Here is a 25273-nt window from a genome sequence, read left to right as displayed (position 1 = left end):
CCTCCCCCCAAAGCTCTTTACTCCAGCCAGTGCATGTGTTTGCAGTGTCATAACTCCTCATGCCCTGCTCCAGATGAATGAATGAATGGGTGAATGAAGGCTCCTTCATCTGTTGTGTGCCATGACTGAAGAGGACCATACAAGCTCATGCTCCCCTATCAGGCAGACATCATTCTGCTGATTTCTCCAACATCAAAGAAGGAAGCTTTGTTCCAGCAAGAGCAAATAATCCCCAGTACAAGAGCTGATCACAGAGAGGGGGGAAGAGGGGGCAGTCTTGCTGGAGCCCCCCCAGATCAATATTTGGCAGGCTTGCTGCAACTTGCTGCAGTCTGGAGCAGAGTAGAAGAGTGCATAGCAAGTGACCAAGGAGGGCAAAGCCCCCACACATGTCACATGTGCTTCTTAAGGCCACCTGGAGCATCATCAGTGGTGGTGAGCAGGATCTGCTGGAGGATGCTGCGGCAGGTGATCCACAGAGGGCTCAAGACATTCTTCTACAAGCTGGGCTTATTTGTCAGCAGGCACCCAGTCTTCTTCCTTACTCTCCCTGCAGTCCTCACCATCATCTTTGGCTTCATCTTCCTCAGTCGCTACAAGACAGACAGTGACCTAGAAGCCCTGGTAGCCCCAAGCCACAGCCTGGCCAAGATAGAGAGGAGCTTGGCTAGCAGCCTCTTCCCCCTAGAACAGTCCAAGAAGCAGCTGTATTCAGACCTGCACACCCCAGGCAGGTATGGAAGGGTGATCCTGCTCTCCAAGCCTGGGGGGAATATCCTGCTGCAGGCTGAGCATATCCTCCACATCCACAGGGCTGTGCTGGACATGAAGGTGAACTACAGGGGCTACAACTACACCTTCTCCCATCTGTGTGTGCTGGGCAATGAGGACAAGAGATGCCTGCTGGATGATATCATAGCAGTGCTGGAGGAAATCAGGGCAGCCACTCTCTCCAATAACACAGCCAGCAAGGTGGCAGTCACCTACCCCAACACCAAACTCAAGGTAATGGACTACTATCCTCTCTATCCTGGGGGAATGGGGGTGTGAAGAAGTGTATACTTTATATATACTGTGTAGAGTGACAGATAGATAGATAGATAGACAGACAGAAAGATAGATAGGTAGACGTACTTAACCTTCGACCTCTATAATAAATATACCAGTATCATAATAAATAGTACTGAAGCTTGGAAACATGGTGAGATATATGTTATCAAACTGTACCATGTACCGTAAGAAATAGAAATATGATAGATACATAGATAGATAGATAGATAGATAGATAGATAGATAGATGATAGATAGATAGATAGATAGATAGATATGAGATAGATGGATAGATAGATAGATAGATAGATAGATAGATAGATACTGTAGGTAGATATAGAGATATTAATTAGAAATTGATATATAGGTTGATAGATAATGTTGGAAGAAAGAAAGAAAGAAAGAAAGAAAGAAAGAAAGAAAGAAAGAAAGAAAGAAAGAAAGAAAGAAAGAAAGAAAGAAAAATTAGCTAGAGGTATGGATAAAGATTAACTAGAGAGTTGGGTAGGTACGATAGATAGATAGATAGATAGATAGATAGATAGATAGGTGATAGATAGATAGATAGATAGATAGATAGATAGATAGATAGGAGATAGATAGATAGATAGATAGATAGATATGAGATAGATAGATAGATAGATAGATGGATAGGAGATATATAATATGTCATTAACCTGCACCCCATATAATAACAAACATATCAGTGTTATAGTAAATAGTATTGAAGCTTGGTAAGATACATAATACCAAATATTAACAATGTATCATATAGCATAAGATTCAGAGGATAGATAGATAGATAGATAGATAGATAGATAGATAGGCTTATGTATAGATAGACAGACAGAAGTAGTGAGATATACTGCATAGATGATATTGTATATACATCACATTACTATTCTGTATACTACTATGGTTTCTATACACATGTTCACACCACATATAGAGAATCTTTGTTTCTAATTCCTATTTGTCCCATGTGTAGCTGTTTGTGATCTGCAAACTATTCCTGGATGTCTTGGCAGCACTGGCGTATTGGCAGGATATTCCTATGTAAATATAATATACTCCATCCTGTGCCATCTATACGGATACCTGTGGTGCTTGGATTGGGTGCAGGTATTTGGGTCTGTAGCTCCTGACTACAGCCTATAGTCTCCTGCACTGCATTGCTCAGGATACATGGCTGACTATGCTCCCATTATTATTGATGGCTAGCCATTGTCAGGGTCCTGAATTGTCTGCTCCTTTATATTATTGCTGTGTCCTCCTTTAACTGTTGCTTATTGCACCCGGCAGTGGGCATTGTGTGTTGGTGAATTGGCAGCCGGCGGTGTATTGAAGAGTTATCTCTAGAGGGATGTGACAGCAGTGCCGCAGCATCTGAGATGTGGGCATTGTTACCCTGTGTGGTCTACAGTATTACAGATGTCGGAGTGAGTTTGGCATTCAGCTTGTGTACACTGTGATATACTATCATGGCGTAGGTTTGCCTGCAATCCTATGGAAAATCCCAGAAATCAAAAGGACAAACTTATCTCTTCTACGTGACACAGACTCAGCTCTGCTATATCCTGGAAGTTTCCGCCTTGCTATTTTTCAAGCACATTGCATAAAGCTAAACGCATCTCCTATATATAGATTTGTATTGAGTACATTCAATATATGGATTGGAGCTGTATATTGTCAGTGACACCTTGCACGCAGGTCTTATTGTGTGCACGCACTTTAGGAAATGGTGCATTGACATATGTGACAGGTACTTCCTGAATTACACTATTATTGATGGCCCTCTTCTTCCAGTATTTATGGGTTTGCATTGAGTATTTAGGTTCATAGGGATTAACCATTAGTTTACTTATCGTAAATGTATATGCGTCTATCCTATTCTCTTAGGTACTAGGCCGTATAAGCCCTACAGGGTTGGTCTGTAAAATACTGGGATCAGAGAACACGGGGGTTGTAGTTTTGCAACAGTTGGAGGGCCGTAGAGTCGACATCACATGCTATGGGGTATATGAATACAATAGAGGGGAGACGGTGTAAAATCATTGGAAAATATAACATTGAGAGTGAATGTCAGATTTACAAAATCCCGGGCCTTCTACACTCAATAAGGGCCATGTAATATATCATTATACATTACTGCAACTTCTTTATAACCCAATGACAAGCATCATCTAATCGGCGGTCACCCTAAGCATTATGGGGTTTTCTTTATCCAAATCTGTTCAGCCATTCCACAGATATAAGTCCTGTTAATGTTGACACAAACCAGGGTCTATTATCCAAGTGGGCGGTAACACTGCATTAGATAGAGCACGCAGAGAAACCACAGTGTTACCACCCACTTGGCTAGTAGACCCTAATTTACATAAACACTAACAGGGCTTATATCTTTGGAATGGCTGAACTGATTTAGATAAACAAAACACCACAATATTCAAGGTGACAGCGCCGATTAGATTAAGTATGTAATAGGGGTTTTAGGTCCTCTTTAGACAGGGTCAACCTACTATATAATCCCCTGCATCATTGTAAATGGGTAACGCTGGGGAAACGACTGGCTCAGAGCTCGGAAAGTGCGCCAGTTGTAATAAATCTCACAAAATTCTCTGTTTTGTAGCCAGCGTGCAGTTAGGGACCTGTTCCCTCTAAGCTGAGCTAGCCGAAACACCACCAGGTAAATATTGCCATAAAGTGTCTGGATAGTAATAAAATAAAAAAACTTTGCAAGTCTTCAGTAGGTGATACCTTTTTTAATGGCTAACTCATAATGATGACAGAATATGACGTTTCGAAGCTTCCGCTGAGCTTCTTCTTCATAGTAATAGTGTCTGATAGTTTTATAGTGTACAGACAGATATTACACACAGCACTAGACAGATATTACACACATCGTCCAGATAGATATTATGTACAGCGCCCATATATTATACCCAGCGTCCTTGATAGATATTACACACAGTGTCAAGGTAGATGTTACACACAGTGTCCCAGATAGACATTATACACAGTGTTCAGATATATTACAGACAGTTTTCAGATAGATATTATACACAGCGTCCAGATACATATTACACACAGTGTATAGATAGATATTGCACACAGCGTATAGATACATATTACACATAGCGTATAGATAGATATTATACACAGCGTCCAGATACATATTACACACAGGGTATAGATAGATATTACACACAGCGTATAGATAGATATTACACACAGTGTATAGACAGATATTACACACAGTGTATACTGTATATAGATATTACATAAAGTGTATAGATAGATATTACACACAGTGTATAGATAGATATTACACACAGTGTATAGATAGATATTACACACAGCGTATAGATAGATATTACACACAGTGTATAGATAGATATTACACACAGCGTATAGATAGATATTACACACAGTGTATAGATAGGTATTACACACAGTGTATAGATAGTTATTACACACAGCGTATAGATAGATATTGCACACAGCGTATAGATACATATTACACACAGTGTATAGATACATATTACACACAGCGTATAGATAGATATTACACACAGTGTATAGATAGATATTACACACAGCGTATAGATAGATATTACACACAGCGTATAGATAGATATTACACACAGTGTATAGATAGATATTACACACAGCGCATAGATAGATATTACACACAGCGTATAGATAGATATTACACACAGTGTATAGATAGATATTACACACAGCGTATAGATAGATATTACACACAGCGTATAGATAGATATTACACACAGTGTATAGATAGATATTACACACAGCGTATAGATAGATATTACACACAGCGCATAGATAGATATTACACACAGCGTATAGATAGATATTACACACAGTGTATAGATAGATATTACACACAGCGTATAGATAGATATTACACACAGTGTATAGATAGGTATTACACACAGTGTATAGATAGTTATTACACACAGCGTATAGATAGATATTACACACAGCGTATAGATACATATTACACACAGTGTATAGATACATATTACACACAGTGTATAGATAGATATTACACACAGCGTATAGATAGATATTACACACAGCGTATAGATAGATATTACACACAGCGTATAGATAGATATTACACACAGTGTATAGATAGATATTACACACAGCGTATAGATACATATTACACACAGTGTATAGATAGATATTACACACAGCGTATAGATAGATATTACACACAGCGTATAGATAGATATTACACACAGTGTATAGATAGATATTACACACAGCGTATAGATAGATATTACACACAGTGTATAGATAGATATTACACACAGTGTATAGATAGATATTACACACAGTGTATAGTATTACACAAAGTGTATAGATAGATATTACGCACAGTGTATAGATAGATATTACACACAGTGTATAGATAGATATTACACACAGCGTATAGATAGATATTACACACAGGGTATAGATAGATATTACACACAGCGTATAGATAGATATTACACACAGTGTATAGATAGATATTACACACAGCGTATAGATAGATATTACACACAGTGTATAGATAGATATTACACACAGCGTATAGATAGATATTACACACAGCGTATAGATAGATATTACACACAGGGTATAGATAGATATTACACACAGCGTATAGATAGATATTACACACAGTGTATACATAGATATTACACACAGCGTATAGATACATATTACACACAGTGTATAGATAGATATTACACACAGCGTATAGATAGATATTACACACAGTGTATAGATAGATATTACACACAGTGTATAGATAGATATTACACACAGCGTATAGATAGATATTACACACAGCGTATAGATAGATATTACACACAGTGTATAGATAGATATTACACACAGTGTATAGATAGATATTACACACAGCGTATAGATAGATATTACACACAGTGTATAGATAGATATTACACACAGCGTATAGATAGATATTACACACAGTGTATAGATAGTTATTACACACAGTGTATAGATAGATATTACACACAGCGTATAGATACATATTACACACAGTGTATAGATAGATATTACACACAGCGTATAGATAGATATTACACACAGCGTATAGATAGATATTACACACAGCGTATAGATAGATATTACACACAGCGTATAGATAGATATTACACACAGCGTATAGATATATATTACACACAGCGTATAGATAGATATTACACACAGCGTATAGATAGATATTACACACAGTGTATAGATAGATATTACACACAGTGTATAGATAGATATTACACACAGTGTATAGTATTACACAAAGTGTATAGATAGATATTACGCACAGTGTATAGATAGATATTACACACAGTGTATAGATAGATATTACACACAGCGTATAGATAGATATTACACACAGGGTATAGATAGATATTACACACAGCGTATAGATAGATATTACACACAGGGTATAGATAGATATTACACACCGCGTATAGATAGATATTACACACAGCGTATAGATAGATATTACACACAGCGTATAGATAGATATTACACACAGTGTTTAGATAGGTATTACACACAGTGTATAGATAGATATTACACACAGTGTATACATAGATATTACACACAGCGTATAGATAGATATTACACACAGGGTATAGATAGATATTACACACCGCGTATAGATAGATATTACACACAGCGTATAGATAGATATTACACACAGTGCATAGATAGATATTACACACAGTGTATAGATAGATATTACACACAGCGTATAGATAGATATTACACACAGTGTATAGATAGATATTACACACAGCGTATAGATAGATATTACACACAGTGTATAGATAGATATTACACATAGCGTATAGATAGATATTACACACAGCGTATAGATAGATATTACACACAGCGTATAGATAGATATTACACACAGCGCATAGATAGATATTACACACAGTGTATAGATAGATATTACACACAGCGTATAGATAGATATTACACACAGTGTATAGATAGATATTACACACAGCGTATAGATAGATATTACACACAGCGCATAGATAGATATTACACACAGCGTATAGATAGATATTACACACAGCGTATAGATAGATATTACACACAGCGTATAGATAGATATTACACACAGCGTATAGATAGATATTACACACAGCGTATAGATAGATATTTCATACAGTGTATAGATAGATATTACACACAGTGTATAGATAGTTATTACACACAGTGTATAGATAGATATTACACACAGCGTATAGATAGATATTACACACAGTGTATAGATAGTTATTACACACAGTGTATAGATAGATATTACATACAGCATATAGATAGATATTACACACAGAGTCCAGATAGATATTACACACAGTGTATAGATAGATATTACACACAGCGTATAGTTATTACACACAGTGTATAGATAGATATTACACACAGCGTATAGATAGATATTACACACAGTGTATAGATAGTTATTACACACAGTGTATAGATAGATATTACACACAGCGTATAGATAGATATTACACACAGTGTATAGATAGATATTACACACAGCGTATAGATAGATATTACACACAGCGTATAGATAGATATTATTCACAGTGTATAGATAGATATTACACACAGCGCATAGATAGATATTACACACAGTGTATAGATAGATATTACACACAGCGTATAGATAGATATTACACACAGTGTATAGATAGATATTACACACAGCGTATAGATAGATATTACACACAGCGCATAGATAGATATTACACACAGCGTATAGATAGATATTACACACAGCGTATAGATAGATATTACACACAGTGTATAGATAGTTATTACACACAGTGTATAGATAGATATTACACACAGCGTATAGATAGATATTACACACAGTGTATAGATAGATATTACACACAGTGTATAGATAGATATTACACACAGCGTATAGATAGTTATTACACACAGTGTATAGATAGATATTACACACAGCGTATAGATAGATATTACACACAGTGTATAGATAGATATTACATACAGCGTATAGATAGATATTACACACAGAGTCCAGATAGATATTACACACAGTGTATAGATAGATATTACATACAGCATATAGATAGATATTACACACAGCGTATAGATAGATATTACACACAGCGTATAGATAGATATTACACACAGTGTATAGATAGATATTACACACAGTGTATAGATAGATATTACACACAGCGTATAGATAGATATTACACACAGCGTATAGATAGATATTACACACAGCGTATAGATAGATATTACACACAGCGTATAGATAGATATTACACACAGCGTATAGATAGATATTACACACAGTGTATAGATAGATATTAAATACAGCATATAGATAGATATTACACACAGAGTCCAGATAGATATTACACACAGCGTATAGATAGATATTACACACAGCGTATAGATAGATATTACACACAGAGTCCAGATAGATATTACACACAGCGTATAGATAGATATTACATACAGCATATAGATAGATATTACACACAGGGTCCAGATAGATATTACACACAGTGTATAGATAGATATTACATACAGCATATAGATAGGTATTACACACAGCGTATAGATAGATATTACACACAGTGTATAGATAGATATTACACACAGTGTATAGATAGATATTACACACAGCGTATAGATAGATATTACACACAGCGTATAGATAGATATTACACACAGCGTATAGATAGATATTACACACAGCGTATAGATAGATATTACACACAGTGTATAGATAGATATTACACACAGCGTATAGATAGATATTACACACAGTGTATAGATAGTTATTACACACAGTGTATAGATAGATATTAAATACAGCATATAGATAGATATTACACACAGAGTCCAGATAGATATTACACACAGTGTATAGATAGATATTACATACAGCATATAGATAGATATTACACACAGAGTCCAGATAGATATTACACACAGTGTATAGATAGATATTAAATACAGCATATAGATAGATATTACACACAGAGTCCAGATAGATATTACATACAGCATATAGATAGATATTACACACAGAGTCCAGATAGATATTACACACAGTGTATAGATAGATATTAAATACAGCATATAGATAGATATTACACACAGAGTCCAGATAGATATTACATACAGCATATAGATAGATATTACACACAGAGTCCAGATAGATATTACACACAGTGTATAGATAGATATTACACACAGTGTATAGATAGATATTATGCAAATCCTTCAGATAAATATGATACACGGTGTCCAGATAAATCAGGGCATTTCACTGACTAATTTGGCAGCTTGAGAAAATTGTTCCTCCATAGTAGTGTATATCGATGAAGAGGTGATGTCAGACAATCAGCCATTTGAAAGTTACAATGTTCAGTCTTCACTACCTATCAAGCCTAGCGCCAAACATCTGTACAGCGGCTGGATTTAATCACAGATCAGCCGATTCACTTGAATGGGACTGAGCTGCAAACAGGCCATGTGGCCGATGATCATGACAATATATGGCCTGTGAAGAAGAAACGGTGCGTACAGAGCACCACTTCCCCTTCAAAGAGTTGATCCGCGGGGGTCCTGGTTATTGGACCCCTCAGATCGGCACAGAATAATGGCCTATCCTAAGAATGACGACGATAACTAGAGATGAGAGAACCTCTGAAAATCAGTTTTGCTTTGGGTTCGGTCCAAAGATTTGTTTAAGGCCGAAGTGAAATTGTTAGGGCTCGTTCACACGGGGCAAGAGGGGGCGGATTTTGACACCGAATCCACCTCAAAATCCGCCCCTCACAATAGAGGCCTATGTAGACCGCTAGCATCCTTTTTTCCGTGAGCGGTTTGTTCCCGTTCACGGAAAAAAGAAGCGAACTGCCCTTTCTTCAGGCGGATTCTACGGCTGGTTCAGCCCTGGCGTCCGCCTCGCAACAGCACCCTCATTTGGTCCTACTCCGGAGTGGGAAGCCGCGACAGTTGCGGCAGGTGCATTTTGGTCCTATTCTGACACGGCTTCCCGCATCAAAATCAGGACCAAAATATGCGGTCCCTAGCCCCGTGTGAACTAGCCCCTATACTCTGGGGTCTCCAAACAACTAAATAGTGGGGGGCAGATTTATTAAAATGGTGTAAGAGCACGACTCTCTTAGTTGCCCATAGCATCTAGAGATGGGCGACGCTCCCTAGATTCGTTTATTATCGGGTGGCCCTGGTCCCTGATCCCATTTTTGGTTGAACAAATTTTTTTTTTTTTTTTTTTTTTAAATGTAGATTGTGAGCCCCACATAGAGCTCACAATGTACATTTTTCCCTATCCGTATGTCTTTTTTGGAATATGGGATGGAAATCCATGCAAACACGGGGAGAACATACAAACTCCTTGCAGATGGTTTTTTTATGCCCTTGGCGGGATTTGAACACCAGGACTCCAGCGCTGCAAGGCTGCAGTGCTAACCACTGAGCCACCGTGTGGCCCCTTGGTTGAACAAATTTAGACAGTCTCCTCAGACTCCGTCATACGCCCAGCGTCATCTGTCCATGCTGAACGTCATGACCATTATGTCCCCTGGAGAGCGCCGTACGCCGTGAGAGTATAATAATAACGAGAGTATAATAATTCACCACAATGTCTGTCTCAGTGGCCATTTTAGTTTATGTGAGACAAATCGACAATTGTTCGGGTCAGACCTGGCTCGGAACGTATCAGCCGCCCATCTTTAATAGCAACCAATCACAGTACAGCTTTCATTTTGTATTCTGCTCCTGAATAATGAAAGCTGTGCTGTGATTGGTTGCTATGGGCTATCAGACAGTATAAAATGTCCTTCTACCATTTATACTCACATTAGAGATGAGCGAGTACTATTCAAAACGGCCGTTTCCAATAGCACGCACCCATAGTAATGAATGGAAGTGGCCGGCACGCTGACTTTGCCGGCGGCCAGACACTTAACCCCCTTTAACCCCCTGCGTGCCAGCTGCATCCATTCAGTTCCCTCAACTCGGGGGCGATGACTAGGCCGCAATGGAGATTCTTCTGTAGTGATCCATTACATGATTTAGTCGCTGACTAGAGTGTGCGACATTGAAGAATATTACTGTGTGTATCTCAATATTGGCTATTTTTATATTTTTAGCACAATTATGGCCATGTCTCAGACGTCGTTCACACCTGCAAATGGAAGCTACATAGGACGCCGCTCATCGCAATGTAATATATACATGTAGCAGAGTTAACCCGAACTTCTTCAATTGGTTAATCTGCTGCAGCGAGATATCTTGAAACCAAACACAACAAAAACCATGGAAAATTATTTTCCAATGACTTTTTATTGTTTTTGTTGTCTTCTCTAAGAAAATATCACGTTGCGACAGATTAGCCAACTGAGAAAATTCGTGTTAACTGTGCTACATCTGTACGTATAATGAAAGAATTTTAAGGGTATGTTCACATGGAGTTTTTTGCAGGTGGATTTTGACGCGGAGTCTGCCTCAAAATCCACCTGCAAAAATGGCTCCCATGGACTTCAATGGGAGCCGCTGGCTTTTTTTCCCACTAGCTAGTAGCAGAAAAAAGAATTGACGTGACCTATCTTGCCGCGGATTTTGCGGCTTAGTCAGCCGCGTTGTCCGTGGCTCAAGACACACTCCTGTTTAGGCCCATTCATTCGGCCTAATCAGGACCGGGATGCCGTGACGGACTGCTGATGCACTACATCGGCATCGTGGCTAGCCGCACGGAAAGTTCACGAGCGGAATTTGTTTTCCATCGTGTGAACATACCCTAAGGCCAGTGGCGTAACTACCGTCGTAGCAGCAGAGGCAGCTGCCACGGGGCCCAGGACATTAGAGGCCCGGTGACAACCACTATAACTACTATCATTATACTCGGGGGGTCTTTTTGGACCCCTGAGTATAATGATCGGCAGTCCGGGAGAGGTAAGAAATATAAAAAACACTGTTACTTACCTCTCCACAATCCGGGCAGGCTTCGGCCTAATTGTGTGATGTTTCATGTCCCCGGCCTGCGTCCTGGGTCATGTGACGTCTGACGTCATTGAAGATGGACTACTTTGGAGGCTGACAGCGTAGGAGCCGGGAGATAGGTTAGTAACAGAGGTTTTTTTATGTTTTTCTCCCCCGGGTCTCCGTTTATTATTATTATTATTATTAGAGATGAGCGAACACTGTTCGGATCAGCCGATCCGAACAGCACGCTCCCATAGAAATGAATGGAAGCACACAGACTTTGCCGGCGGCCGGCCGCTTAACCCCCCGCGTGCCGGCCGCTTCCATTCATTTCTATGGGAGCGTGCTGTGAGCGTGCTGTTCGGAATGGCTGTTCCGAACAGTGTTCTCTCATCTCTAATTATTATCTTTTCAGACCCCAGAGTATAATAATTGTTTATGGGTGTCCACAGTGGGACATAATACTATGTGCAGGGGCCACTATGGGGCATAATACTGTGTACTGGGGCCACTATGGGGCATAATACTGTGTGCAGGGACCACTGTGGGGCATAATACTGTGTGCAGGTGCCACTATGGGACATAATACTGTGTGCAGGGGCCACTATGGGGGATAATACTGTGTGCAGGGGCCACTATGGGGCGTAATACTGTGTGCAGGGGGCACTATGGGGGATAATACTGTGTGCAGGGGCCACTATGGGGGCTAATACTGTGTGCAGGGGCCACTATGGGACATAATACTGTGTGCAGGGGCCACTATGGGGGATAATACTGTGTGCAGGGGCCACTATGGGGGCTAATACTGTGTGCAGGGGCCACTATGGGACATAATACTGTGTGCAGGGGCCACTATGGGGGATAATACTGTGTGCAGGGGCCACTATGGGGCGTAATACTGTGTGCAGGGGGCACTATGGGGGATAATACTGTGTGCAGGGGCCACTATGGGGGATAATACTGTGTGCAGGGGCCACTATGGGGGATAATACTGTGTGCAGGGGCCACTATGGGGGCTAATACTGTGTGCAGGGGCCAATATGGGGCATAATACTGTGTGCAGGGGCCACTATGGGGGATAATACTGTGTGCAGGGGCTACTATGGGGGATAATACTGTGTGCAGGGGCCACTATGGGGGATAATACTGTGTGCAGGGGCCACTATGGGGGATAATACTGTGTGGAGGGGCCACTATGGGGCCTAAGGCTAAGGCCCCATGTGGTGAATCCCATCAACGCATTGCCGAAACGCAGAGGTTTTTTTATTGCACTTTTGATGTTTACTTTCTGTTAATTACATTCCTGGCTTTGTCTTAAAAAACCTGAATCAAAATCTGCAACAAAAAGTGATGCGTTTCCATAATGTGGGGCCTTAGCCTTAGACTGGGGCTCCACGTGCGGAACAAAATGCGCTGTTTTACAGTCCCTGCAAAGCGGATGAGATTCTAGTGAATCCCATCCATACATTGCAGGAATATATGCGCTGCCAACACACTGCATTTTACAAAACCATCGTGGTTTCGGAAATCGCAGTATATATCAATGATACCTATCAGGTTCCCGATATGTGTAATAGAAGCAGAAAGTCAATACATTGTTTTCCAACAGCTATTTTTTTTTTGCTGCAGCTCACTACGTGGGGGCTTAGCCTAAAGAAGTTTTTAGGATAGACCATCAACTGAACCTAGGTCGTCCACTACATGAGCGTCCCACCGATCAGCTGCTTAACCCTTCCCGCCACAGGCTTTTTTTGACTCCCCACATTCCAAACACAATAACTTTTACAGTTTTCTGTTCACAAAGGTCAAATTGTTCTTTATAACGGTATCATTTAATATTTCGTACAATATACTGGGAAGCCGGATAAAAATATTCTTTCTGGCTTTGTTTTATGGGGTTCATTATGTAACCAAAGGACATGTATTCTTTGGGTCATTATGATTCCAGTGACACCAAATTTATACAGTTTCTTAGGTTTTAACCCCTTAAAAAAAATCCCAAATTTGTTCTTGGAGTCACTGACACCCGCAACGTATTTATATTTCCGTATACAAGTATATACTCGAGTATATAGCCCCCTCGGCTTATACGCGAGTCAGCAAAAAAAAAAAAATTAAAATTATTAATATTATTATTTTTTTAGGAGGGGAGGGGTCTATGACCAACCACAATATCAATGTATAGAATCTCCCATAAAATATCGCAAAAAAAGAAAAGAAAAGAAGATTTAAAAAATATTTAAAAATAAAAGTTCTAAATCCCTCCTTTCCCTAGAATACATATAAAAGTAGTAAATGACTGTGACACACATACACATTAGGTATCCCTGTGTCTGACAGTGCCCGGTCTACTGAATATAGGGGATCTGCAGTGCTCCTGTTCCATCGGGAAGGGGTTAATAGGAGCACTACAGATACCCTATATTCAGCCAGACTGAATTCCAAGTGGGGGAAAAAAAACTCAGTCCTCAAGCTCAGGGAAGGGGCAGACAGACAACCAAAACACCCCCTCCCCTTCCCCAGCACCCAGCAACTACTGCACCCAAAATCTCCTACCATTTTAATTTTTGAAATTTTCCAGTAGCTGCTGCATTTCCCCCCCTCGGCTTATACTCGAGTCAATACGTTTTTCCAGGTTGTTTGTGGTAAAATTAGGGGCCGAGGCTTATATTCGGGTCGGCTTATACTCGAGTATATACGGTAATACACATGGGATGCACAAGGTGTACTTTCTTGCGGTACCAGATGTACTCTTTAGTTATACCATTCTGGGCAGGCTCGGACTGGCCCACCGGTGTACCGGGGAATCCCCCGGTGGGCCCCGAGCCCTGACTTAAAGTTTTGATTTTTATCAATGCAGATGCATTGGTCGGGGCCCGATCGGGATGGCCAGGGGCCCCAACCGGGCACCTGGCCAATGCATCTGCCTCCACACACAGGGGCCCCCATTAGCTGATGCTGAAGAAGTACACATCGGAGGACAACGAGTCTTTCTTCAGCATCAGCTAATGGCTTCTCCCTTCACTTACCTGCAGCTGCTGTCCTGTGAGATCTCCCCTGCTGCCCGCACGCACTTCCTCCCCCTCCCCCTCCTCCTCACACTGAGTCCTGTTACATCGCAGCGTGTGGGGAGGACAGGGAGCCGACTGCTGCTGGAATAGGTGAGTAAACTCTTTGTAAAATCTGTATGTTTAATATGTATATATGTACATTTGTGTAAAGTATGTGACTTGTATACTGTGTGAGTACTGTATGTTTGTATACAGGTATGTGTGAGTATATACTGTATGCTATAATAATGTGTATGTATATATGTGTGTGTGTATATATAGTATTCATACAAGTATATATATGACTTATATGGTATATGAATGTATATAAATGTATATGTGCTATAGTATTGTATGTGTATATTGTATTGTATATGTGTGAGTATATATGGTATATGTTTAAGGCCTGGTTCACATCTGCGTTCGGTGATCTGTTTGGGGAGTCTGCATGGGAACCCCCTCCCCCTTCCCCCCGAACGGATTACCAAACGCATTAGCAAACGGTGTGCAGTGAAAGTACGCGGACCGCATAGACTATAATGGGGTCCGTGTGCTTTCTGCGCGGTGTCCGCGTGAGTCATGTGAACAGGAAAGTAGATTGTAAAGTACTTTTCTGTCCGCATGTTGTATGCAGACACCGCACGGAAAGCACACGGACCCCATTATAGTCTATGTATGCTTTCACTGCATACCACTTGCTAATGCGTTCGGTAGTCTGTTTGGGAGGGTCCCCATGCGGACTCCCCGAATGGATTACTGAACGCAGATGTGAACCAGGCCTGAGTGTGTAGGTATATAGTGAGTGCAATCCCATCCACACATTGCAGAAAAACACACATGGCGGACACACTGCAATTTCCAAAACTGTTGCGGTTTTGGAAATTGCAGCATGTCACTTATATCTACAGAAACACCTGCAGTTTCACTATAGGTATAAGGCTAAGTTCACACGGGGTTTTTTGGTCCAGAGGCCGCCTCAGGTTCCAGACCAAAAATCGGGTAGCCGCGACTGGATGCACCGGCATCCAGTCACGCACTCTGCTCCAGATTAGGCCCAATAAATGGGCCTAGATGGGAGGAGGGAGTGTCTTCATGCTGAATCGCGAGGCGAAACGACCTGAAGAATGAGCACCACGCTTTTTCTGCGAGCTGGAACAAACCGGCTCCTGGAAGAAAAAGAACTGACCGGCTCCCATTGATTTCAATGGGAGCCATCTTTTTGGTCAGGATTTTGAGGCAGATGGCAAAAAATATATTTTTATGCTGTTCACCATCTGTGGGTTAACTAATGTTTTAATTTTATTGTACAGTTTGTTACAGATTCAGCAATACCTAATGTGTATTGCTTTATACAATTTTTTTAAAAAAAACATTAGGTTTTTATTTTAGATGGTCATTTTGTGTGGGATTAAAGGGGTTGTCCCGTCACAAGGATCCTATCTATTCTGCTTGGTAATGTGAATGTAAGACTTTTCCTAAATACATTGCTTCAGCAAAACTGCTTTGTGTGTCCACTATCTTACTTTATTCATTTATTTTTGACACATCCTTTGACTTATCTGGTCATAAGTCAAGTGATGTATCTGCTGCTCTGAGGGGGGCGGGAGGAGGGGATAAGTGCACGGGAGCGAGCCTGGAGGGGGGGGGCTAGCTTACCCTTTGGGGGGAAGGGGCCGCCAATACAGACCCAGCATCCGCTGTAATAGAGAGGCGGATGCCGGGGACGGTTAGACGCCGGCACAGATGCCTATAACATCGCTATGCTCCTGCTCTGCATGAAGCCAGCAGCGGCAGGAGCGATGCTGCTATTCCGGGGGGGGGCGGAGGAGCTGTATTCACATATGCAAAGCCAAGCGGCGAGATGCCGCTGGCCCTGTGTGCACGCTCATAGACCAGTCTAGCCTTTACAATGCGAATACAGACCCGGCATCCGCTGTAATAGACAGAGGCGGATGCCGGGTCTGCATTCGCATTGTGAAGGCTAGACTGGTCTATGAGCGTGCACGCAGGGCCAGCGGCATCTCGCCGCTGGCTTTGCATATGAAACCCCGCCCACCAATGACGCAACAAAGCCGGAAGAAAGAAGAATTTACAGCAACGAAGACTGGTGAGTATGCGACGTGGGAATACCCCTTTAATTGCGTATTTTTTTTTAATACATATGAATTTTTTTATTTTTTTTTGGTCTCTATAGGAGACACGAACCAGCTATCTTCTGATGATTGGATCAGTATTATTCACTCCAATACAAAATTATTAGAGTGTATAAAGGGTGTCAGCCTGTGCATATGCAACAGCTGATAGGCCTCACCAATTGAACCTGAGACCTCAGTAGAAGATCGCAGAAGAAGTAGAAGATCAGTGCAATGGAAACGTTGTGGCCCCCCAAGAGGCAGCGCTCCGACCACAGGTGTCAGCTGTTTTGTACAGCTGACTTACGCTCTCTATAACAACCCGCTTTTTAGTGTATGTTATCACCATGACATAATAATAATACATCATGGTGTGGAAAGTTAGCCCACTCCATGACATACTATTACATCATGGCATGGGATGTGGTTATTGGGCATTCCCATCTTACAAGGTTAATATCTGCAGAATTGCTTGTTTTATTTCACAATTTCCATAGACTGCAATAGCACAAGTTGAAGCTTCTGAACCCCAAAATGTTTAATAGGACTCCACTTACCATGTGTGTCTATATTACTCGAATCTTCATATGTTGTAGAGAGGACTTGGGACCCTCTGTAATTCCAGAGCCCAGTAGTGCTAACTCTGTCTTTCCTATTGCTACGCCCCCTGACCTACACATTGATATTAACATGGAAAATAGGCACTTTGTATCAGCAAATCAACATTATGGGGTCCCATTTTCCAGACAGGTGAGGTGCCCAAATGTGGGACCTACATTTTACCCATTTCAAGTGTCATTATAGAATACTAGCCTCTGCCCGCGACTTTGTGTGTTGTTAGTGTCGATGATCCACCTATATTCAGCAAATTGTTGGCGTTGATGGTTTGCCTGCTCCGGCGTTTCAGTAGTTGTCAAGCTGGCCTGCCGCTGAACTCGTTCCTCGCACTGTGCCTGTGATTGTTCTGGCATTTCAGCAGTTCGCTGTGACACCATATAATGAGCGTGTTGTTGGCACTGATTATCCGCCTGCTCCGACATTTCGGCAGCTGTCAAGCTTGCCTGCCGCTGAACTCATTCCTCGCGCTTTGCCCGTGATTGTTGCAGCATCTCAGTAGCTCGCTGGGACATCATATAATGAGCGTGTTGTTGGCATGGATGATCCCCATGAGCTCCGCTTAAGGAGAACTCTTTGACTTCTGGCTACCTTCATAGCTCTCGTTGTTTTACAATTTTGCGACAAATTTGATTTTCTTTTTCCCGCCTTGTTTAAAATTGGCAAACTGCCAATTTGGATTAAAGGTGTTTTCCCATCCAGTGTGTCAGCACTGCCTGGAGCAGATCAGATAATATGAAAATGCATGTACACAAAGGACTGAAGGTTAGCTGAGTGTTTACATAGAGAGACAACAGACCTGGCTTTAACAGAAACTGAGATAAGCTGCTGCAAGAGCAGTTTAATATAGTATGTGACCATAAATTCATAACATTCAAGAAGCCATGTCATTTACTGGGATAAAAGTAGCCTATATGTTAGTCGAGGTGAATCCAGCCTTATTTTGACTTCACTTTGATTATGGACTCCAATATCTCACCATACTAACTCAATACAAAATGCTTCATATCATATGACTTATCTTAAGGTATTTGAAGGCAATAGGCAAGGTAAAGATGGACACACGTGTATGTCATGTACAATAATAGACAGGTATTTGTTCCCCGGAAATAGTATGTTAATACCTTTACCTGGACCATATGTAAGTTAGCAGTTAAGAGTCCATCGGGCATTGTAAGCATAGGAGGAGTTCAGCGTATTCTTGAGTTAGTGAACAACTGTCTCTAATTCATTGACATACCTTAGTTCAGGTGTCTCCAGGATTCACACCACCTCGGCTTCAAAAGTCCCTCATGATCCTGTTAGCAATATCATCAAGTGTACAGAAACATGTCCTCCTGATCTCTCACCAGAAACAACAAAGTAAATCCAGAGGATAGAGGCATAGTGATACATATGTCCTTTATTACCTTTCCTTTTGGGTTGACATGTATAGCTACATACAGTCTATCACAAGATGACCAGCTTCTCAAAACAACATGAGTAAGGATGGACACGTAGGTATTTTACTAATTTATGTGGCTTGAATATTACTCTCTCAGTCTGCAGTCTTAGGGATAGAGATGGATGAATCTAACAAGATTAATTTAGAGGAATATTCGTGAGGTTCCAACCTCTGGTTTAGCACAAACTGTCAGAGCTATGTTTTTTTAATTATTACACTCTGGAGTCTTTTTGGACCCTAGAATATAATGAGTGAAGGCGCAGGGGAGGTCAGTAAAGATAACAAACAGTTATATTCACATTGCCCCACCTTCCCTGGACATCCTGGCTTCCAGTGCCCCCCTGTGTCCTTTGCATGGCGCATAACACCAGCCAAAGGCTGGTAGAAGTCTATAGAGGCTGGTAGAAGTCTATGCAGGGGCACCACTGGAAGCTCCAGAGAATTGAGACAAGGTATGTACAACTGTTGTCATTTTTACCTTCCCCCTGACCTCCATTAATATAATCTGGGACACCCGAGAGTATAATATGGTTTCATTGATGACAATACCAAAACGTTTTGAATATTTGGGCCGAATTCAGTTGTATCCAAATTAATGTGAATATCTTTATGGTCGGAACATGTCTGCTTTATTATGCAGAAAATCTCATCCTGACTGCTGGTCTCATGACTCAAACTAGCAGCACCAGAGGACCCTAGGGATGGGATTTGTGGCTGTAATACAGTCTGTATAACACGGATACATTCCAACCATCTAGGTAATCCATTAGCAAGTTAAGGTGCAAAAACAGACCTTGCAGGATTTCTTTAGATGATAAAATTGTGTCTGTATCCACCAGTGGCCTATTGTAACGTCTCTGCCTGTTCGGGTCACTGCGCCACCCTTTGCTCGCATGCGGCGGTGCAGGAAGCGTGTGCAGTTTGATTCCTTGCTTAGAGTTTTGGATTGCAAGGTGTAAACACGGCTCTAGTTCTGTAATTAAAAACATCTGCTCTTGTTTGCCTCTGTTCATGAAGTGGTTAATTCTAGTCTTGCCGTGTGATTGACAACCTGCCTTCCTATCAGGTCCAGGGCGGGTTCATCCTCACTATTTATTCTTGGTTCACATTCACATTGGTGCTTGCTATTGCCTTGTGCGTGCTGGCTTTTCGCTTGCTGTTTATTCTTGTATTCTGATTCTTGACCTCTGGCTTTCCCTATTGAAAACTCTCTGACCTCCCTTTGTTGTTTGTCTTTTCTGCGTTTTGTGTTTTCACGTATATAGGAAGGACTCATCGCCCAGTTGCCGCCTATTACGTAGGATAGGACTAGGCAAGCAGAAAGGGACAGTGGGAGGCTTCAGCTTAGGGCTCACTGTCTCGTGTGCCCCTTTCCCAGGGTTTCAAGCAGCTACTGGGGAATTGCTGTCCTAGCAATTTTCCTAACACCTATTTTTTGCAGGACAAATTATACTTAATAATGTTACCATTTAATCTTCTGTGAAAATTACTGGGAATCTGGAAAAAAATTCTGAATGGGGTGGTGTTATAATAATTGTACTATTTTGTTATGGGTTTAGTTTTTACGCTGCTCACTATATGGTAAAGATTACGCCTCCTGCATATTCTTCAGGTAAGTAAGTCACAGAGATTTATTTATTTTATAGTTATTCTCATATTTTACAACATCAAAAAAATAAAAAATAAAAACTTTGCAGGAAATAAAAGCTTGTGCGAGTTCTCCATATTATGGCCATTTTTTTTTATCCTTCAAGAACTGTACAAGGTGTTGTTGTTGTTTTTTTTTTTTGTTTTTTTTTTGGAGGGTGAGATATCATTTTGGGGAATATGTGATGTTTAAATCACTGTTTACTCAAAATTTTGAAACTTGGGCATTTATCCTTTTTTCCTGCTATGGGATATATCATTATACATTTTAAAGATTTGAGCGTTTTGTTGCATAGGAATGTCTAAGGTGTTTATGTTTATTTTTTTTATAGATTTTATATATTCTAGAAAAGGCAGATACCGTATATACTCGAGTATAAGCCGACCTGAATATAAGCCGACCCCCCTAATTTTACCACAAAAACTGGGAAAACTTATTGACTCGAGTATAAGCCGAGGGGGGAAATGCAGCAGCTACTGGAAAATTTCAAAAATTAAAATGGTCGGAGTTTTTGGGTGCAGTAGTTGCTGGGGAAGGGGAGGGGGTGTTTTGGTTGTCTGTCTGCCCCTTCCCTGAGCTTGAGGACTGTTTTTTTTTCCCCCACTTGGAATTCAGCCTGACTAAATATAGGGTATCTGCAGTGCTCCTATTAACCCCTTCCCGACGGAACAGAAGCACTGCAGATCCCCTATATTCAGTAGACCGGGCACTTTCAGACACAGGGATACCTAATGTGTATGTATGTGTAAGCTTCTTTTTTGCCCCCACTATTTTATAGGAGATTGTATACATTACTATTGCAGCTGGTCATAGATCCCCTCCCCACCTGGAAAAAAATAATAATTTTTTTTTACTTGACTCAAGTATAAGCCGAGGAGGGCTTTTTCAGCACAAAAACTATACTGAAAAACTTGGCTTATACTAGAGTATATACGATAATTAGAATTTTTATATATATACTTTTTTAAATTTTTTTTTACATTTTTTAACCTACCCTAGGGGTTTTGTTCCTGCAATAATAAGTTCTTTCTACTGTATTGCAGTCTGTGTAAGATCCCTGGATCACTATTGAGTCCATGGAGGCATGGGCAGCGCATGGACATCATCCATGTGTAGTTTGTGCTGTTTTACCACGTACCGGGCACATGCCCATTGTCACGAGCATGTAGCCTAACACTTGAAACATCAGGAGATCGTTGTAAGTGGTAAGGGTCAGCAAATCTGAAAATGTACTTTATCGAAATTTCATCAGGGGGTGAATTTCCTATGACGGAGCTGTCTTCCCACATATAAAACAAGAGACTTAAAGTGCTTTATTACACTTCCCTATTTCAACCTCGATTCACAGTGAAGGGAATTTTCTGTTAGTCGGTTTGCTGTGAGGTTGATATATTGGCTTATAACACGTTTATGTGTTGGTGACAGGGAGCTGGTGGCCTTTTCAATCAATGGAGCTATGTATCACATAGAGAATAGCCTTCCCATTGTGGACTATACAAAACTAAATAGTTTGGGCAAGCCAGGTCTAGAATACAGTTTCTCATATGCAGTAAATGACTGTTGTCCAAACCTGCCATGTAATGTGTATGGGGGTGTCCTGACTCTCCCCAAGGAAGGAATGTTATATTTCAATGTGCCTGATCCTTTAGTTCTCAGAGCTGCTCCCTCCCCTTCTGTGAGTACAAATGGGCGTTTGGTCATATGAAATGTGTATGTCGGACAAATGTGTTCAGCTTACACCTTTATTAATAAGGTGAGAAGCGATCCTGTACTATGTTATAGTCTCTCACTCTGCCAAATCAGTATCCCTGCGCTATGCTGAGGAGGCCCAATAGGCCGAAACAGTGCAGTCCATAGCTGGGAATCTGTTCCTTTTGGAATAGAAATACTAATTTGGCAATTAAATCTGCATCATGATTAATTAGACTTTTTAACTGAGTCATGCATGATGTTAAGGGGGCTGCCCTCTAGTTCTCCTAATTACATCCTGGAGAATAGATTTGCATATTTTATTCTATGGTCAAAAGATTAGGGTCTAAGTAATAGTGTCTATGGTGGTACTATATACAAAGTATCATGGGGCCCAACAAATCTTGGCCCTGCCATGTACTCAGTGGCACTGCCAGTATAACAGTACAGCAGTGATCCTTCAGCTTGTTTCAATAGTCAACTGCAAGTCGTGGTAGTCCTAGTAGGGCTACCTACTGGCCCCCTAAGTGTGGAGATTCAATAGGTAAGGTCCTGTAGGAGTCAGGAGTCCAGTAGGGGGTTCAATTGGACTGTCAGGTCATGTCCGGAACAGTATAATAAACAACGCTTGGGCTACTTCTGTGATTGACAATAATCCAATGGTGTCGATTAGGACCGCCCCCTGGACTCTTAAACCCAGAATGAGCATGAGTTTGGATCAATAAATTCCAAGTTCTTCTGAATCTTTTACCATAACATTATACATGAATTTTCTCAGTTCCTCTTACTCTATTTTCAGTGTGATAGGTTCCTTTTAATAATTTACATGATATTGTGGTAGCTGTTGTACGTTGAATAAATAGGATATACAAAAGCTGTAGTACACGGCTAAAAGGGGAATTCTACGTGAGTCCAGAAATCTGTGTTGTGACCAATGTTATGCCACCAAGCACCACCTTCTTTCTCAGTAACTGCAATGTCCGAGATGTCACGGTAGTTGTCATTGTCTCTGAGATGTCTAAATATAAGTCAAGGTGGACTTCCCCTTTAAGAGCTGATGCCTATAACAGCCATTATGTGTACACAGCTGAACATTGTGGTGTTATCTTACAAGAATAACCTTAGAATACCTTCTAGAAGTCTTGAAAGTATTATTGTTGTTCCTGCGATATAGCTGTTTATATTAATTGGACTGTCAAGCCATGTCCAGAATATTATAACAAATAGCGATTGGGCTGTCTCTCCGGGCAAGACATTTATAATAATTGCAGTTTGACACAATTTCTAGAGAACATGAGAAGTTTTTTGGCTATATCCCTAGAAGAGATGTTTATGACTACTGTTCCTTTACAAAGACCTGGCTGCGCAGCTAGAATAGATGTGCAATCTGTAATAACTGCTCCGGAGACCAGCAGGGTACATAGAAGGTCACATACTAAAGCTTAGAATGGACCACCCAATATGGTGCTGAGTTTTGTCACCTAGAGCAGAAGGGTTTGCTTACTCCTCCATGTCCTTTCCAGCACCCTTGGGCCTATTTCTCTACCATCTTGCTTGCCAATATGGTGGTTCCTCAGAAAAGGGAAGTCCTTCACCACCCAGTTGTCAAATTTTTCTTCTCTAGGGTATGTAAACCCCTTGACCCGGCTGGGTTAGAGCTACTATAGTGTGGTACTGTCCAGGTTAGTGAGCTCCACCAAATCGCTCTCCAGTTGTGGTGAAACCTATAGTTTAGTCAACTGTTGGTAACAGTCACCACAATATAATAAATTTTTGCCACAAATGCGGATAGGAAGAAAAAACACTTCAAGGTGTTATTCGGGTTTTTAATATGAATTACTTATTCTTAGGATAGGTCAACAATATGGAGAAGAATAGGGGTCTAACACTCAGCACCCCCAACGATCACCCCCAACAAACTTATGTAGTGAATGGAGCCAGAAGCAGACAGCTCTGTCCACTGTGTACTGCTGGGTTATCACAAATAAGTTTCCATTCCTGTGAATGGGAGTGTGGCACTGCTATTATACAGTGGACAGATCTGACTGCTTCCAGATCCATCCACTGTACAATTCCTGCACTGGCTATACTTCTGAGTACAGTTGATCGGTGAGGGTGCCAGATGTCGGACCCTCCCAGCCCACCGATCTAATATTGGTGACTTTTCCTAAGGATAAGTCATCAATATCAAATCCCTTTAATTTTTTAAAGGCTTATCAATCACAATAAAACTCATTAGGTTTCAACCACATTCACTTTCCTTCCTTTCTATCAAGGCGGTAGTAGCATGTGATCTGTGACTGTGTGACGTGGGTCATAGCCAAATTCACCATGTAGACCTAGACTTATACGGTCAGGGCAAAGGCTATGGCAATGATAATGGGGGCATGGGTTTAAGGGAGGTTATAACTTAATTTGTGTTTTTATTTAGTTATTTTGCTACAGGTTTTTATTTTCATAGTCTGACTTCAACCCTTGGAAAAGGAGAATTTATTCTGCAGTCGTGTTCACACCATTGTTTTTCGCTATAACAAACTGCACAGATGAAACCAGCCCTGTAACTTTGATAGTCTTC

At 40.9% G+C, this 25273-nt stretch overlaps 1 protein-coding gene across 1 annotated transcript in view; it reads left to right on the top strand.

Moving 5' to 3' along the window:
- The first annotated feature begins 311 nt into the window (after positions 1–311).
- Positions 312–25273, top strand: part of PTCHD4 (patched domain containing 4) — a 115081-nt gene continuing 90119 nt past the window's right edge. The window contains 2 exon segments of the mRNA XM_075269207.1: positions 312–437; positions 439–1005. Of these exon segments, the coding sequence (XP_075125308.1) occupies positions 390–437; positions 439–1005 (615 nt within the window). The 5' untranslated portion in view covers positions 312–389.

Source organism: Leptodactylus fuscus, chromosome 3 (genome assembly GCF_031893055.1).
Source record: "Leptodactylus fuscus isolate aLepFus1 chromosome 3, aLepFus1.hap2, whole genome shotgun sequence".
Lineage (NCBI taxonomy): Eukaryota > Metazoa > Chordata > Amphibia > Anura > Leptodactylidae > Leptodactylus > Leptodactylus fuscus.
This window is presented reverse-complemented; position numbering and strand designations above follow the sequence as displayed.